Source organism: Limulus polyphemus, unplaced genomic scaffold (assembly GCF_000517525.1).
Source record: "Limulus polyphemus unplaced genomic scaffold, Limulus_polyphemus-2.1.2 Scaffold1243, whole genome shotgun sequence".
NCBI classification, from domain to species: domain Eukaryota; kingdom Metazoa; phylum Arthropoda; class Merostomata; order Xiphosura; family Limulidae; genus Limulus; species Limulus polyphemus.
This window is the reverse complement of record NW_013666853.1, coordinates 60,495-77,329: the sequence shown is the minus strand read 5'-3', so window position 1 is coordinate 77,329 and position 16,835 is coordinate 60,495. Positions and strand designations below refer to the sequence as shown.

At 32.4% G+C, this 16,835-nt stretch overlaps 1 protein-coding gene across 2 annotated transcripts in view; it reads left to right on the top strand.

The window, feature by feature from the left end:
• LOC106462761 (lachesin-like) overlaps positions 1-12,259 on the top strand; it is a 96,447-nt gene extending 84,188 nt beyond the window's left edge. For both annotated transcript variants that reach the window (XM_022390091.1, XM_013922713.2), the window contains exons 6-9: positions 4,287-4,574; positions 5,279-5,341; positions 7,200-7,280; positions 11,942-12,259. In XM_022390091.1, the coding sequence (XP_022245799.1) occupies positions 4,287-4,574; positions 5,279-5,341; positions 7,200-7,280; positions 11,942-12,039 (530 nt within the window). In that variant the 3' untranslated portion in view covers positions 12,040-12,259. The remainder of the gene's footprint in view (positions 1-4,286; positions 4,575-5,278; positions 5,342-7,199; positions 7,281-11,941) is intronic.
• Positions 12,260-16,835: the final 4,576 nt, after the last annotated feature.

The following is a 16,835-nucleotide window of genomic DNA, read 5'->3' as shown; positions in this document are numbered from 1 at the left end:
TTCTACAACTTTGGAGAATAGGCGGGAGTTTCTCAATACACATTTAACAGTATAAGTTGTATGTATGTGTGTTTCTAATATAAATTTAATCTAAACAAACGTTGATATTGAAATAAATATATAATAAATTCGTTACACATGTCTACAAAGTCACCTGACTGAACGTTATGGCAGACTTCTATACGTTTGATTTGCTTAAATATAGCCGAAGAAAGCTACATCTACCTACTAGTGGAGGGTATTTGGAAAATCTGTCAATATATATGGTCTGATATCATTTGTGGAAAGTTGTCACAATGTAAACTGCGCACATGGTGTTGGACGATGTCGTATAATTATCAGTGTCACAGTGAGCGCCATGTGACCTGGAGAAATGATCGTACAAAGTGCGATTAACTCTCCGTATAACAGTATCTAAATGAAATATCACTGAACTTATAGCATATAATATCCTTGTAACTTTTAATTAAATTACTCCAGATTATGATTTTCACATCATTGCATTAAACTAAGTCCAAATTGATATTTTTTAATACTTTCTTAATTCATAAACTCGATTAGCTGTTCTATTTGATTAAGTTTCGAAGAAACTTCAATTTCAGAGAAGTTTATCTGTAGAGATTTAAAATTAAACAATTTTATGAAATGTTATACTAATATCATCGACATTTTACATTGAGAACTATAACACTGTTATTTTAAAAAAAGAATCAGGGAGTAATTGCACGTATAAAACTGATTCGGCTAAAAGTTTTCAATCGACTTAACGCTGTACAATTATCACGACAATTCAATAACCACTTAAACTTAGGTCGAAGATCACTGTTCGTTTTCTAAATAACGAAAAACGAATTGCTTCTTTGTTTGTTTGTTTTTAAGCAACTGAATAACGCAAAACAAGTAAAGAACCATTTATTTTTCGTTGTTTTTGAATGACGAAAGACGAACTAATTCTTTTTTCATTTTTCAGTTTATAAATAAGAAAACATGAACAACGAACTAGTTTGTGTGTCGCTTTTTGAATAACAAAAACGACCTGATTTGTTCTTCATGTTCCCTTATTCAAATCGTGACGAAAACAGAATCACTTAGTTTTTCGTTTATTCAAAAGCTGAAAAACAAACTGGTTCTTTATTCATACTCTCTTATTTGAAAACTTGGCCTCTTTTTCAGTAGCTAAAAAAACATTCGTTTTTCATTACTCAAAAAACAAGCAGGTTCGTTGTTCATGTTCTATTATTTACAAACTGACAAACGAAAAGAAAACAAATTCGTTTGTCAAACTGGTTCCTTGTTCATGCTCTCTTATTCAAGTTCCCTTACTAAAAAACTGAAAACGAAAAAAAAAACAAGTTCGTTTTTCCTTATTCAAAAACTGAAGATCAAAAAAGAACCAGTTCGTTTTTCTTTATACAAAAGACCAAAAAATGGTCAACGACAACCAAACAGGTTTGTTGTTCATGTTCTCTTAATCAAAAATGAAAAAAAATGATAAAAAGAACTAGCGGAAAACAAACTGGTTCTTTATTTGTTTCTCGTTATTTAGTAGCTTTAAAACAAACAACAAAGCAATTGAATGAAGAACAAACTGATTCGTTGTTGATATTCCAAAGAATTAGTTTGTTTTCCTTTTTTTTTCATAAGCTGAAAAACAAGCTGGTTCGTTGTTCATGTTCTCTTGTTCAAAAAATAAAATATGAAAAGGAACCAGTTAGTTTTCGTTATCCAGAAATCTAAAATCAAACAATGAAAAACAGATTGGCTCTTTGTTCGTTTTTCGTTATTCATTAGCTTAAAAACAAATAAAGAAACAGTTCATTTGTCATTATTCAAAAATAGAAAAACGCAAAACAACCTGGCTCCTTGTTCATGTTTACGTATTCAAAAATAGAAAACGCAAAATAAACTCGGTTTTTGTTCCTGTTTTCATATTCAAAAATAGAAAAACGAAAAATAACCTGGTTCCTTGTTCATATTTTCGTATTAAAAAATAAAAAATGAAAAAAAGTTCGTTTTTTAAATACTGAAAACAACGAAAATCAAATTGGTTTATTGTTCGTTTTCCGTTATTCAATAGCTGCCAAAACGAACAAAGAAAATTTCGTTATTCGTTATTTAAAAATACGATCAACGAAAAACAAACCCGGTTCATTGTTCGTTTTTTAATTATTCGAACAACGAACTTAGATTTAACTTCAATCTCCCATTCAACTTCTTTTGCACCATAGGTTTGTATATTTGTTTCAGAATTTTTGTTAAAGTAGGGCTAGTAGTTTAATTTTGCACCAATAGACTGGAGCCAAGACATAGGTGCTTTTATTTTAACTAGTTATCAAATGCAACTAGACCATACGTTACATACAAAGATATTATAATTTAAGGTTATAAGATATACTTGACAGATATAACGAACACACCACTGAAATATAGTGGCATCAAACTTAATATGGAAAGGAACATTAAGTCAAAAATAAAGAAAATACGTCGTAGACATGCAGATTTTCCATGTTCGAAACTGTAATTGAACATTTTTGTCCTAAGAAGTGAAAATACATAGTTATTACAATGTGAAACATTTAGAGCTAGAACAACTAAGAGCAGTAATATTTAAACAATACCGTTGTCTATGTTATATCTAACGCTGTGACGATAAAACAAACACAGTGGAAAATAATAAAAAACCCGTGGAGATTCATGTCGTGATATATAATGTAGAGAAGCGTGATAGATGAAATGATGTATGTGACATATACTGTCTGCTAGTTTTGTAATTAATCCAAATTAACTGTTACATAAAACGCAACGAATATGGGTTTAACGTAAACACTATTAGCTAAAACTAGAACGATTTTCTCTTGGGTTCGATAGATTACGTACTGGTAATAAAATCTGGCAAAGAACTCATCTTAAATGTCGAGGAATTAACATTGGTAAGTTGTCATGCAAATATACTGAGATTTCTGAGACAAAACTTTACACAAAAATTCTTTGCTATGTATGTGGTACAAAACACTTAGAAGTATGTTAAAAATATGACAGCCTTGAAACGGTATCAGAAAACTGCACGTATATATATATATATATAATTGTGTTAATTGTAAGGCGTGTTGTTTAAATGAACGGTATAGTGTGCGCATTTGAATTAATTATAACTTGAGTTTGTTTACATCAACGATATAGTGTGTACATTTGAATTAAGTATAATTTGAGTTTGTTTACATCAACGATACAGTGTGTACATTTGAATTAATTATAATTTGAGTTTGTTTACATCAACGGTATAGTTTGTACATATGAATTAACTATAACTTGAATTTGAATAAATTGCATTTTTTATGTCAGAATGAGCTGTATTTTGAGTTTGTTTGAAAATGTTGTATCGTGTGCTTATTTAAATCAACCGTAGTTTGATTGCCTTTGAACTTTATCTTAAACGTTCATTTTCAAGTTGTACTTGAGTTTTATATTTCAATGAGAATTTGAATATTTCTACATGAACGGCAACTTATAAGAACATGGGATAAACTGCCAAGTCAGAGACTCTATAATTCGAACATAGCCCTCACTGATTTTGAACTACTGACCAGAGGTAGATAGCCAGCTAACAGCATCTTCTTCTAGAAAGGCTTGGTCTGGTTTTTAGAACTGAATAAAGGAATTAAATGCCACTTTTATAACACACCTACATCTGAAAGCGCGAAGAGTGTTTAGAGGCATCGCGGCTCGAACTCAGAACTTCCCAATCCGTAACCCGATACTTAATTAAAATGTATTATACTTATTTATGTCTAAATGAGCTACGCCATATTTTATTCCTGTAAACGTATGTTCTCTTATATTAATTGGAAGAACAATAGTTGTGTTATTTGTGTGAACAAAAATATCGTTTATGTGATTTGAATAAGCTGAATAGTATATTAGTTTAATATTGATTGACAACGTGTATGACACCTTTTTAGAATTCGTGATAACATAGTTACACAAGTCATATTTTGTTCTTAATTTCGAAATGTGTTATATTTTCTATTTAATTGAACAATTTTGAATGAAGTCACAGTATAAAGTGCGACGTCAAGGTAAAACAAAGAAAACATAAGAAATGTTAAAGAAACTGGAAGTTAACGAGAATTAGTTATTGTCATTGCTCGGACCTGATGATAGCAGTGTCATCTAGTGATATTCTATCACTTGAGCCACTCTCAGCACAAAGTACACACATCTTCGGTTATAAGTCACGTGGATTAAATATATTGCAATAAAACGTATTTTTTCAATATATTTCATAGTTCCTCCAGTTTTGTGGGTTCCTAACCAGTTGGTTGGTGCACACGTTGGGGAAATAGCTTCCTTGGATTGCCATAGTGAGGCCTATCCAGTTTCTATAAATTTTTGGAAGAAAACGGGAAGTGAAGTGATTCTGTCTAACAAAAAGTTTGAAGTTTCATCAAAAGAGAAGTCTTACAAAGTTCATATGAGGTTATCCATACGAAATTTAGAAAAAGAAGATTTTGGAACTTACAGTTGTTTTGCCAAAAATTCGCTGGGTTCCACACAGGGTTCGATTCGGCTCTATGGTAAGCGTTATAATTAAAGATCCAATATTACCTGATATTTGATGGTTTAAAAGTTCAACATCTGAAAGAATCACAAAATACACACACACACACACACACATTAAAATATGAAAATGCATTCTGAAAGATGTTGCAGTATATTTTTTACAGTTCTAGATTGAAATCTGTTTCTGCCTACTTTCTGCTAAGGAACACTTTCGGAATCCACCATGAATCCAGCCTTTGTAAAACAAACATACTTATTTACCCATTTTTTTCAGTGGAAAACAAACATCCGATCTGTCATGAGATTCTTAACAACTAACTACATTATATGTTGATAAAATAACATTTAATATGAACTGTACACTTTATATCCATATTTTGTAATCATCCTTTCATCACTTACATTTTCGTTGATTATCTATCAGTTCTGTATATATTCTATTATCAGTTTGCAAACCATAAATAAATCTTTGTATTACAATTTATCTAGCCAGAGCTGTAAGTGAAGATAATAACTGAATATTTATTAATGACACCTACGAGCTCTTTACTAAAATAAGTTCTTTTTGTTGCTATTAATTTAGAGGAATATCTGTAGCATACAAAACGGTGTAACGTATTCATTAACTTGCAGAAAATTTTGTAGCTTACGATCTAGTGTAATGCATTTATAAACTTGCAGGAAAATCAGTAACGCATTCACTATTTGTATTTATTAGAGATACCAGTGCCTACATCAATCTCCAATCATGAAGCAGGAAACTTTAAGCACATGAATGGTGGTGAGTTGCAATTTTTATATCCACCTGAATAATCTGAACGATTTGCTCGAGATTATAAAGACATCAAAGAGACATCTTAAAATTTTTGATATTCATTTGAGTAAGTCTACCTCTGATTACAGTAAACTGAATGAAACTTGAATGTAATGTCAATACGTTTTTTAAAGGTTATGTTGTATTTCCTTAATATAATAAGAGCCTAGTTTTTCAATAAAATTATCGTCACTACTGTTTGGTGAAATTTAAAGTATTAATTCCATTCAATCTTCAATGAAAATTATTGATGGTGCATCATTTTCATGTATTATGGAGTACATTGTTGTCAGTAGAGTTATTACAGTTGTCAGTAGTGTTATTACAGTGCGTTTATTATTTATTTTGGTTTCTCAGTAGAAATCTCCCCTTAACTACAGGAATTAATCAGCACCTACAAACATCAAAAGAATTTTGCAGTTTACTTTTCTACACGTTTCTTTTTGATGATGTTTTAAAACACGATATCATAAAGATTGACTATGTTTTTTTTTTACATTTCGGGTATTTTGGGTGTGTTTTGTTGGTGTAATTTACTATAGAAATATAGCACAAGAGCAGTCTACAGAGAAAAATAAAATAATTCTACAACAGCAAGTAAAATGAAGAGTAATTTAAACAAACACAACGATGGCAACATTCAGCGGCGGACTCTCTACAATGCTATCCCCAGATTGTTGTAAATTTTAAAATATATACATTTTTATCTTAAATTGAATAGCACTACATGGAATACTGCATTACATTAGGTATGACACCAAAAGGAGCAGATGAAGGGATGATGTGGGGTTGAAAGCTATGTACGTAATTAAATATAATGTGCTGATGTCGGCCATGAATGAAGCTGGCATCTCATACAACGTACCAACCTTATCTCTACGCTGTAAAATTACTTTGATTTTAGCAATACTATCAAAAATATTTTAAAACATTTGTTATTTTTAAGCATATAGCTTTATTTGTATTCAGTTTGAATCTATAGAATAATCTTTTTAAAAAATAGGCATAAATAAAACCTCACCTTTCTGTAAAATTTGAAACAGAGAAAGATAAAAAGCGACGTCACAAAAGTTAGTCGTATATATCATCCAATGAATACCTAATTATTTCAGTGTTTTTAGTGCTGAGTGGTGTACAATACTCACTTTTTGTAATTACAAGGCTTCAAATTATTTTTTTATTAATCCAACGTTTCAGTTTTTTAACTCAATACCCCAGAGGTTCGGAGGTAATTCTAAGGGTTATAATGATAAAACTCGGGTTTCGATACCCGCTGTGGGTAGAGCACAGACACTCTATTGTGTAGCTTTGTATTCAACGATAAACAATGATCTTAACTTAAACAAACATTTTCAGCGACAGGAAGTTCAATTGTTTTCAATAAGGGTTAAAACTCTGGATAAGGTGACTAGTTGTCGTGTTTTTAATGTTTACAATGGGGGTTAAAACTCTGGATAAGGTGACTAGTTGTCATGTTTTTAATGTTCGCAATAGGGGATAAAACTCTGGATAAGGTGACTAGTTGTCATGTTTTTAATGTTCGCAATAGGGGTTAAAACTCTGGATAAGGTGATTTTTCTAACGGAATTTCTACACTTCTCGTATTCCTGTTACTATTTTATTAATTTTCATTGTTAAAGAAACTTGAATTTCGGTTAATATGTTTGTTTGTTTTGTAGTTAAGCACAAAGCTACACAAAGGGCTATCTGTGCTCTGCCCACCACGGGCATCGAAACCCGGATTCTAGCGTTGTAATTCCGCGGAAATACCACTGGGCCACTGGGGGGCCGGCTAATATGAATAACACTCTTTTGTTTTTTACAGATTTCCTAAAGCACCAGAGCCGGGGATCTGCAAAATCTTCTAGGGGATTCGGCTTGGAAAAGGATCCACCTTCTGTGGAAGGTAACATCTGAATAGTTATGAGTTTTTTAATGAAAGTTGTCCATAATATGGTTATGTTATACATCGTCTTTGTCGGTCTCTTTTTTTTTACCGTGTGGTGAATATGGTTTTTAATAATGCATATAGATTTTATTTTCATATTGTACAAACTTAAGCTAGAGTAATATACATTCTGTTGAGATCGGAATGGTTTTCAAAGGATTTTATAGGATAAAACTCAAAAACAAAAATCGAAAACCTTTCAGTTTAATCTTTCTCATAAAAGTGAGCTTAACAGATAACTAGAATCCCTTTTAAGGTTAAACGTATATTTAACATAACAACGTTTTGGGACAACATGGGCCCTATTGGTCCATCTCGTCTGTTCCATCCTCTAAACTAAATTAAAATAATTAAAAATAATCTTAAAGCCAACCCTTATCATTCATATACTTATCAATCATTTTCTTAAACTCACTTAAATTTATTGCTTCTACAACATCCGAAGGCAACTCATTCCAAAAGCCAACCACCCTGTTAGAAAAATAAAATTATCTGAGGTGTAGAAAACACCTACCTTGCCAAAAATTATACTTGTGTCCCCTACTCCTACTATTCTCACTGTTAAATATGAAAGAAGATGATGCATCAACACTATCAATTCCCTTTACAATCTTAAAGACCTCAATCAGATCCTCCCTCATTCTTCTTTTTTCAAGAGAAAAGATTTTGAGAGATTTCAACCTCTCCTCTTATGAAAACCCCTCCATCCCAGGCACCATTCTAGTAACCCTCTTCTGAACCTTTTCCGAGAATTCAGTATAGTTCCTAAGGTAAGGAGCTCAAGACTGAACACAATATTCCAAATGTGGCCAAATCAGTGACCTGTACATTGAAATTATAACCTCTTTAGACTTGTATTCAATATTTCTGTAGATACAATCTAAAATCCTATTTACCCTATCACTAGCAACAGCACATTGCTTAGATGGCTTTAGAAACTGATCGACTATTACACCAGGATCCCTTTCCTTCATAACACTGTTAAGGTTATTCCCATCCAAATTGTAATTATAATTCAGATTATGATAACACACATGCATTATATTGCATTTATTATAATTGAAACCCATCTGCCATTTATTTACCCAACTCACTAAATGATCTAAATCATTTTGTAAATCAGCAGCATTCGCTTCACAGCTAGCAACACCCAAGACCTTAAGATCATCTGCAACTTTAAGTAATTTATTGACTATTCCTTCATCTATGTCATTGATGTAAATAAAAAAGACCAAAGGTCCTAAGACTGAGCCCTGAGGTACTCCACTTGTGACATTAACCCAGTTTGACTGAACTCCAGTTATAACAACCCTCTGCTTTCTTCCATTCAGCCACTCTTCTATCCAATTTGCTAACTTATCCCCCACACCTATAAAGATATTTTTCTTACAAGCCTTTTATGTGGCACTCTGTCAAATGTCTTCTGAAAATTCAGATACACCAAATCTATACGCTTACCCTCATCTACAAAAGGTCATAAGATTTGTAAGGCAAAATTTTCCTTTAGTGAAACAATGTTGACTATCCAATAAAATTCTAAACTTTGTTAAATGACTTTGCAAAATAACTTTTAACAGATTTTCCAAAACTTTCCCTCAACTGATGTAAGCCTAATGGGTCTATAATTACTGGGATAATTTTTACCATCTTCCTTAAAAAGAAGAGTTACATTATCTAACTTACAATCCTCTGGTACCTTCCCACTATTCAAGGACTGACAAAAAATAGTAGTGAGTGGCTCACATATCCAATCTTTAACTTCCTTCAAAAACCTTGGGGAAATATTATCTGGCCTAGGAGACTTATCGTTTTTCAAACTTACCAATTTTTCTTAATCTGCTGAGAATTAATGCAGTCATCTTGTTTGATTTCGTTTCCATTTATCAACTGTTTAAGAAATGCAATAATGCTTAAATCTTCGTTAGTAAAAACCGAAGAAAAAGCAAAATTGAATAACCCAGTCATCTCATAATCATCAGATACTAGCCTTCCTTTATCATCCCTCAAAGGTCCGACCTTCTTAGTGTATTTAAATAAATCCTTACTGTTAATTTTTACATTTTCCGCCAACCTTTTCTCATACATCCTTTTTGATGTCCTAATTACCTGTTTCACCAACTTTCTTGATCTTATATAATCCTCTAAGTCTCTTGTCACAACAGTTTCTTGAATTTATTGCTTTTCTTTAATTTTATCTCTTAAACTCTTTGTGAGCCAACCTGTTTTTTTTACCTGCAGCTATCCTTTTCTTTCATAAAGAGTATGTTAACCTTGAATATTTAAAAATTTATCTTTAAAATTTTCCACATCTGATTAGTGTCTCCAAATAACTCAGATACCTAATTCACGACAGATAATTCTTATCGCATCCCTTCAACATCGGTAAACAAAATATCATTATTCCTTACCTCCATATGCAGCAAAACATCGAACTTAATAGGGCAATGATCACTTGCACCCAGATGTTTCCCAATTTCCACCCTCTCGATCATTTCTATATTTGAAGTTAATAATAATTTTAAAATAGCATTGTTTCTAGTAGGTTCCTTGACTAATTGGTGAAGAAAGCCATCTTGAACAGTTTTCAAAAACCTTTCTCCTTCTTGGTTTGACTCTAGCATTTCCCAATCTATATGCCTGAAATTTGTTAACTACTTATAGCAGTAAAGCGCTAAAATAAAGTTTAAACTTAAACGTATATCTACTAACTATTTTAAATGTAAAGCTCTAGAATAAATAATTTCGTGGGCTTGCTTTCAAAAATGTATTAAAAATTATTCTTACAACTGCAATTTTTTTAATATAAAACAAAGTTATAGACTTTCTTGCACTGCCAAAATATCTATTTTTGCACATGAAAATAAAATAAAATGGACTTTCTATCCAAAAAGAAAAGGTTTCACATTTGTTTCTAGCCTAACTTACAAACTGAGAGGAAACATTAAAGTCAAGTCAGAGAATGTATTTTATTCCACTCTTTTTTTTCTCTGTGTGGTTCCATACTTGGAAATGGATTTTTTACTCTTTTGATACGTTATAAAGTACAATATTGAATTTTATTTGTAGTATATTTCATACATCAATGTGAATACGGTATCACATTCATAACAATATATTAAATTTACATTAAGGAAAATTGAACATAACATTATATACACATTTACCTTTGAGATTTTAATATTTGAGGATGGATGACGGGGGTTTGTTTGTTTGAAATTAAGCACAAAGCTACACAATGGGCTATCTGTGCTCCGCCCACCACGGGTATCGAAACCCACTTTCCAGCGTTGTAAGTCCGCATACATACAGCTGTGCCGCTGGGAGCAGGATGACGGGGGATGGGAGAAATAGAGCTAGGCTTAACCTGTTCGCCGGAATTGGTACTCATACATGTATAAGATGATCTAACTATTCTCCATAGGTGCCAGTGAAAGAAAAAAAAAATCGTTCATAAGGAAGTCCCGATTTAAAACTGGTTCGTAGTTTAGTTTTAAAATCAAACCTAAGTTTATTTTTGTTTTGTTTTTTCATAAATTCACAAAATATTTTTGCCTTTCGAAATATGGAATGGTGAAACAGAGAGAGTAGTTTTTTCGCTGCTGGTTTAGCATAAAGTAGCCCCCTTTTTCAAAATATACGTAGTTTTTGTAAAATATTTGATATCTTACAAATGCCCTAACATTATGAAACAGCTAAAAAACAACACAGTAAAGTGGAAAATGATGTGCGCACACACACACGCACACCGTAGCATAATAATATTATGAAGGACAAAAACACTTTTTTTCATAGTATTTAAAAATTTCTGGGGCAGCAAACAGGGAAAAGGTACAAGATGTGCTTTCAGACATCAATAACCCACATTTTCCTCCCCAAACTTGCGTCATCATACAGACAACTGACAGTTTTATAGCATTTATTTATGACAACTATAGCGCCACCTGAAAATTATAACACTGTTGAAGGGCCGAGAGATGTGCACATCAATACGAGCTTTACCGTAAATCTCCACTATTGTTTGTCTGGATATTTGTTGTGCGTCAAATATTTTATGAATAAAACTAACTATATATAAAACTTGGTGTCGTTAAACGTACAATAAAATTCACATAGCTGTAACGAAAATTATCAAATGCTACAACTTTGACCTCAAAGCGAATGCCTGGTGATGAGCGTATGAAACTATAGGGTAAACTTACAGTCAGTTCTAAGGCTTTTTAAAAACTCGTTGGTATTTAAGTCTCCGAACTAACAACAGTGTAAAGTAAGAGCATAAAAGTGATATTTATAGCAAACTACGTTATGAAAATTTTCTGAAAATGTGAAAATAAGAGCGTTTTACAAAGTTTCTTGACTATTGCTTCAACTCCTTTTTTATCGCAATTTTTGAATTATTTGAAATGTAGAGTTAATTTGATGTAACGTCATTAAACACACAACAAGTTATAGAAACTTTTGAAGTAAAAAACTAACTGAATCATAATATTTAGAATCAATTATGTATGTATTCTGAGTTTTAACTATTTTTTGTAATATTACTAAATTATTGTAAGATTTTAATATATATTAATTAGATCATAATTTTGGTATCATCCTCATTAATATTACTTTGTTTTCAGCCACGATCGAGAATTCAGCAGAAACCCGAAGGAGCATGACTAGTTTATTAACCATTTGCTTTGTCATTATGAATATCTGTGTTTGTACTGTTATCTGAAAACTCCTAGGGTTGTGTGAGAGATTATCTTTAAATACTTTTAATGTTCTGACGTTTATTGTCCTACATACTCACTAAAATATTTATTAAACCAAAGAAAACATTGTATTCAGACAATGTACAAATCGCTGGGCAACAAGCGAAATATAACACACTTGATATTCGAAAACAATCTGAAACGTACGTCTCTGACTGATTACCATTAGAAGAAAAAAAAAAAGACAGACTTGAAGGAGTAACAGAAAATAACAATGGGGACATCGGACCAAAACACGTAACAAGTATTACAAAACAACAATTTTCAAATAAGAAGCTATGCTACGAATTCACACATTAAAAGTATACTGAATGGGTTTATTTATTCTCAATTGGGGACTGGCATGAATGAAGCGTTATTTTGCTAATGTTTCACTACTTACTTTATCTCAAATAAGATGTTTTTGGTTTTTTTAATGATTTTATTGTAGGTGAACATTAGTGCTAAATACGACATGTATTTATGAATGTAATCGTCACTTCTGAATAAAGGTGAATAATAACAACAAATCCAATGTACCCAATAGACTCTTGGTTGTGATTTATTAATCGATCATCCCACTGGTGCACACATAAAAGAAATAGACTTCTTTCATTAATAAGAACAAGTAATACATTTCAGTATATTCAGATTTGAAACCACACTTACTTTACCACACTTTTCTGTGAGGATATAAATATTAGGTCGTCAAGAAATTAATGTCGCTTGTTTTTAGATGAAAAAACCCGAACAACTTATTTATCAAAACAAAACATTTAGTAAATGAAATAGTCTCCATTCTTATCAATGATGCTTTTCCATCTTACAATCAGGTTGTTAATGCCCTGACTAAAGAAATCACTTGGCTTTGAATCAAAAAACATGTCGATGTCCTCCACATTTGCATACGTTTTCCCATTAAAATGGTGTTGGAGCGAACGAAAAAGATGGTAATCTGATGGTGCCATATTTGGAGAATATGGTGGGTGAGAGGGAAAACTTCCCACCCCAACTCCAGAAGGGCGTTTCTGATAAAGGGCTTGATTTAAACGTTCCAGTTGCTGACTATAGATCTCTGCATTGACAGTTCGTTGTGGATTGAGGAGTTCGAAATGAATTAGTCCTTCGATGTCCCACTAAATGCAAAACATCACTTTCTGAGGATGGAGTCCAGGTTTTTTGGGATTTTTGTCTAGGACTGAGCCATTGCTTTAGGCGTTTAATATTCGCATAGAGAATCCATTTTATCACCGGTGAAAATTCTCTTCAAAAATGGTTCACACGTTGGAGACGATGATCATCGGGGAGTTTGTGAGGAACCCAAACACCTTCTTCATGTAGTTTCCCTTATTCCTTAGATGTTTACGTAGTGTTTTATAAGAGGCATGCAATTTCAGGGCCATTTCACGAGTGTGTTGCCTTGGATTAGACTCAACAAGCATTTTCAGAGCATCAATATAAATTCCAACATGTCGGCCCCTGCCATCACAGTTTTTAGGGCTAAAGTCACCTGAACGAAATTTGCTGAACCATCGTTGACACTTACGAACGTTCAAAACACTTCCATAAACTTCTTTGATATTCTTTGTGGCTACAGAGGCATTGTCTCCCTTCTTGTATTCAAACAGCATTACATGCCAAATGTGTGTCTCGTCTATAAGGGATTAGATTATACTAAACTTTACATATTATATAGGCTACACTAACGTGCCGTTTAGGCAGTTCGTTTAACTATTATAAGTGATGTACGTTTTTTGGGGGGTGGTTAATGAAAGTGTTCCGAAACGCAACCTAATAGTTTTTGAAAACTCCTGGCTTACTAAGTACTTACTAACTCAAAACATTACAACAGTGATGACTCTCGGTCACAACTGTGACAGGGTGTTTGTATTCGTTTTAGCTCAAAGCTATACAATGGGCTGTCTGCGCTTTATCTACCTCAGGGAATCCAACCCAGGATTCTAGCGTTGTAAGTCCTTAACAGTTATGAGATATAGTTACAAATAGTAACTGACAGAGAAGCAAAATGTATTTCAAAACTTACAACAAGAAACATGAAAATATTACAATGTAGCGAAATTTTATATTTATACGTTTTAACGAATGGCTACTTACCATGTATTTTGAGTATTTTCTGATATGATTATTACCAATAAAATAGTCATTGTTAGATAAATTGAATCTACGTTTATAAATATTTTTAGAATCAACTTAACATATTTTCTTTCCCTAATGAAAAATTAACTTAATATTATGAAATTTCTATTCTTGCCGGTATTTTATGTATACCACAAAGTAAAAACTAGATTTAATTATTTCCAAAATGTTAATTCATAATTGCAATAGGCAGATATTTTAAAATTAATCAAGCCCAAATTGTATTTGTTTTGCGGAATTCGGATGTCATATACGACATTATGAGAATATAAGAACTGATGACACATTTTCACTTAAAACGCTTGTGAGCACATTGTAAGAAAAATATTTTTTTGTTTTTTTTTAAATTTCGTCATTACTTTTACTACGGTGCATACTCAATGTCTTATTTCTGTCTCAATTTTTACATTTAATCAATGTCTAGAAGCACATACCATCGTCCAAAGTTTCCGTAAACTAACTTTTACAAATAATATGTTGTTGTTTTGCAGTCTTGTTGGTTATTACGGAATTGTGCAATTAATGTAATTTTCCATCTGGACTCGCCACTACAGGGGGGCAGTAAATATTAAATGTATAAAATATCTATGTATTTTAGCCATACCACATTTAAAATGAAAAAAAAAATATGTGTATTTCGCAAAATCAACGTTATTCGTGAAATGTGTTCCAATAGCTATACAAGTGGGTATATTCATGATACTTGTGTTATCTTACTCGGTGTAATTTGAAGCACAGAACCACCGTTTTAAATTCTGTTCACTCATAACGGGATGTGTGTACTTACAGGTGGAAGGTGCAGTTAGTTTTCATTACGAACTTTTATTTAGTGTAAATAAAATATGGGTCTGGCATAGCCTGGTGTTTAGCGTGCTCGACTCCTAAGCTTAGGGTGGCAAGTTCGAATCCCCATTACTGAACAAGCTCGTCCTGGGTGTAAGAAGTTTGGGCTTACGAAAATACAGGCCGACCCCAAACTAGTTGAGATTAAGGTTATAAAGGGAAAATAAATAAATAAAATATGTCCATATATATATTTACATGAGGAACAGATTTTAACACAAATAACACATGTAAATTTTTTCCGGATATTTACACAAAGACATTCAAGGATTATCTTCGCTTCCGTCCCTTAGTTTGAGCTGATAGACTAGAGGGAAGGCAGCTAATCAATATCATTCATTGCCAACTCTTGGACTACACTTATTTGATCGAATAGTTGAATTTCACTGTCGTTTTTAAAACAAGTGTTTGTTTTTTGCTAAGAAGAAAGCTACAAAATGAAATATCTGTGCTCTGCCGACTACGAGTATCGAAATCCTATTTTTAGCGTAATATGTTCTCGGAATTATTGCTGAGATACATGAGGCAATTTTATAACACAACCACGGCATAAGAGAGGGGCAAAAGGGGGTATTCGTTTGGAAACACGTCATTAGTATCATGAACAAGAATTAAGTTATTTAATTAGATGCTGTGTTGAAATACATTTAAATAAATAATGGAGCAACATTTTTATGATATCTCCAGAATCCTCACGCCATTATAAAACTTGAACTAGAAGTAGGAATACCTGAACACTCTCTTATTAATTAGCTCTGTAAAACTGATTTTTCCCACCTTTCAATCTCCTAAAATTTGTGTTTTAGCTCAAAGCCACACGTTGGGGTATTCTGCGCTCTGGTCACCGCGAGGGATCGAACCTCGGATCTTACCGCTGTAATTCTACAAACTTTCCACTGACCCACCGAGGAACATTCCTAAACTTATTAATTTCCTATAAAAGAAATATATCAATACACTCACCAATAAATATGATTTTTCTTGGAAATTCTCGATCTAATTTTCTCCCTTAAATTACATTAGCTTTTAGAAAAGCCAATGTTAATAACATAATTAGATGGTTTTACACCCTGAAGTGTGTATTGATGCCTAAGATTATTGATTCTGTCTCAGTTGACAACTACTTATCACAATACAAGTATCTCATTTTTGAAAATACTTCTATCACAACACTATGTTTTCTCCTGGGTTTTCTGTTCACCATTTTTGAAATGATTTAAAGTATTTCGCACACCGAAGCTTGTTTCTGTCACTGGAAACAAGCTTAAAGCAAAACTTTACGACTTTGGATAAATTAAATTGATATCATTTATATCATATGTTTTATACTGTTAGCCTTTTGTAGTGCTGTCGAATACCGACTTAAGTTCTAATAAAAAAGGTTAAGGCAAAAATATTATATTTAAGTTGATTCTGTAATGTAACTATATCTCCTTAGACAAAGTACATCCACAGCTTAAAGTCCGAGTAATATTTTTTTAGTATTGTATGGATTCAAACCGGTTTGCCAGCTCCGAAATCCAGAGATGTACTTCAGAACCAACCCACGCCCAAGAAAAGAGAAGCTTTAATTTGTATGCACAATCTGAAAGTAAGAGAAAGTATACAAAGGGATCTGTAATAACATATGTTATGTATTAGAATTTCAAATAGCCTGAAATTGAGTTCACTGATAAATTTAAATTTAGTAGTTAAATTGTACTTTGGATTTAGTATTTAAATACATGCCGATATATTAGTCAATTTACGATATTTGCCAACAAGATTGATACGCACCGTC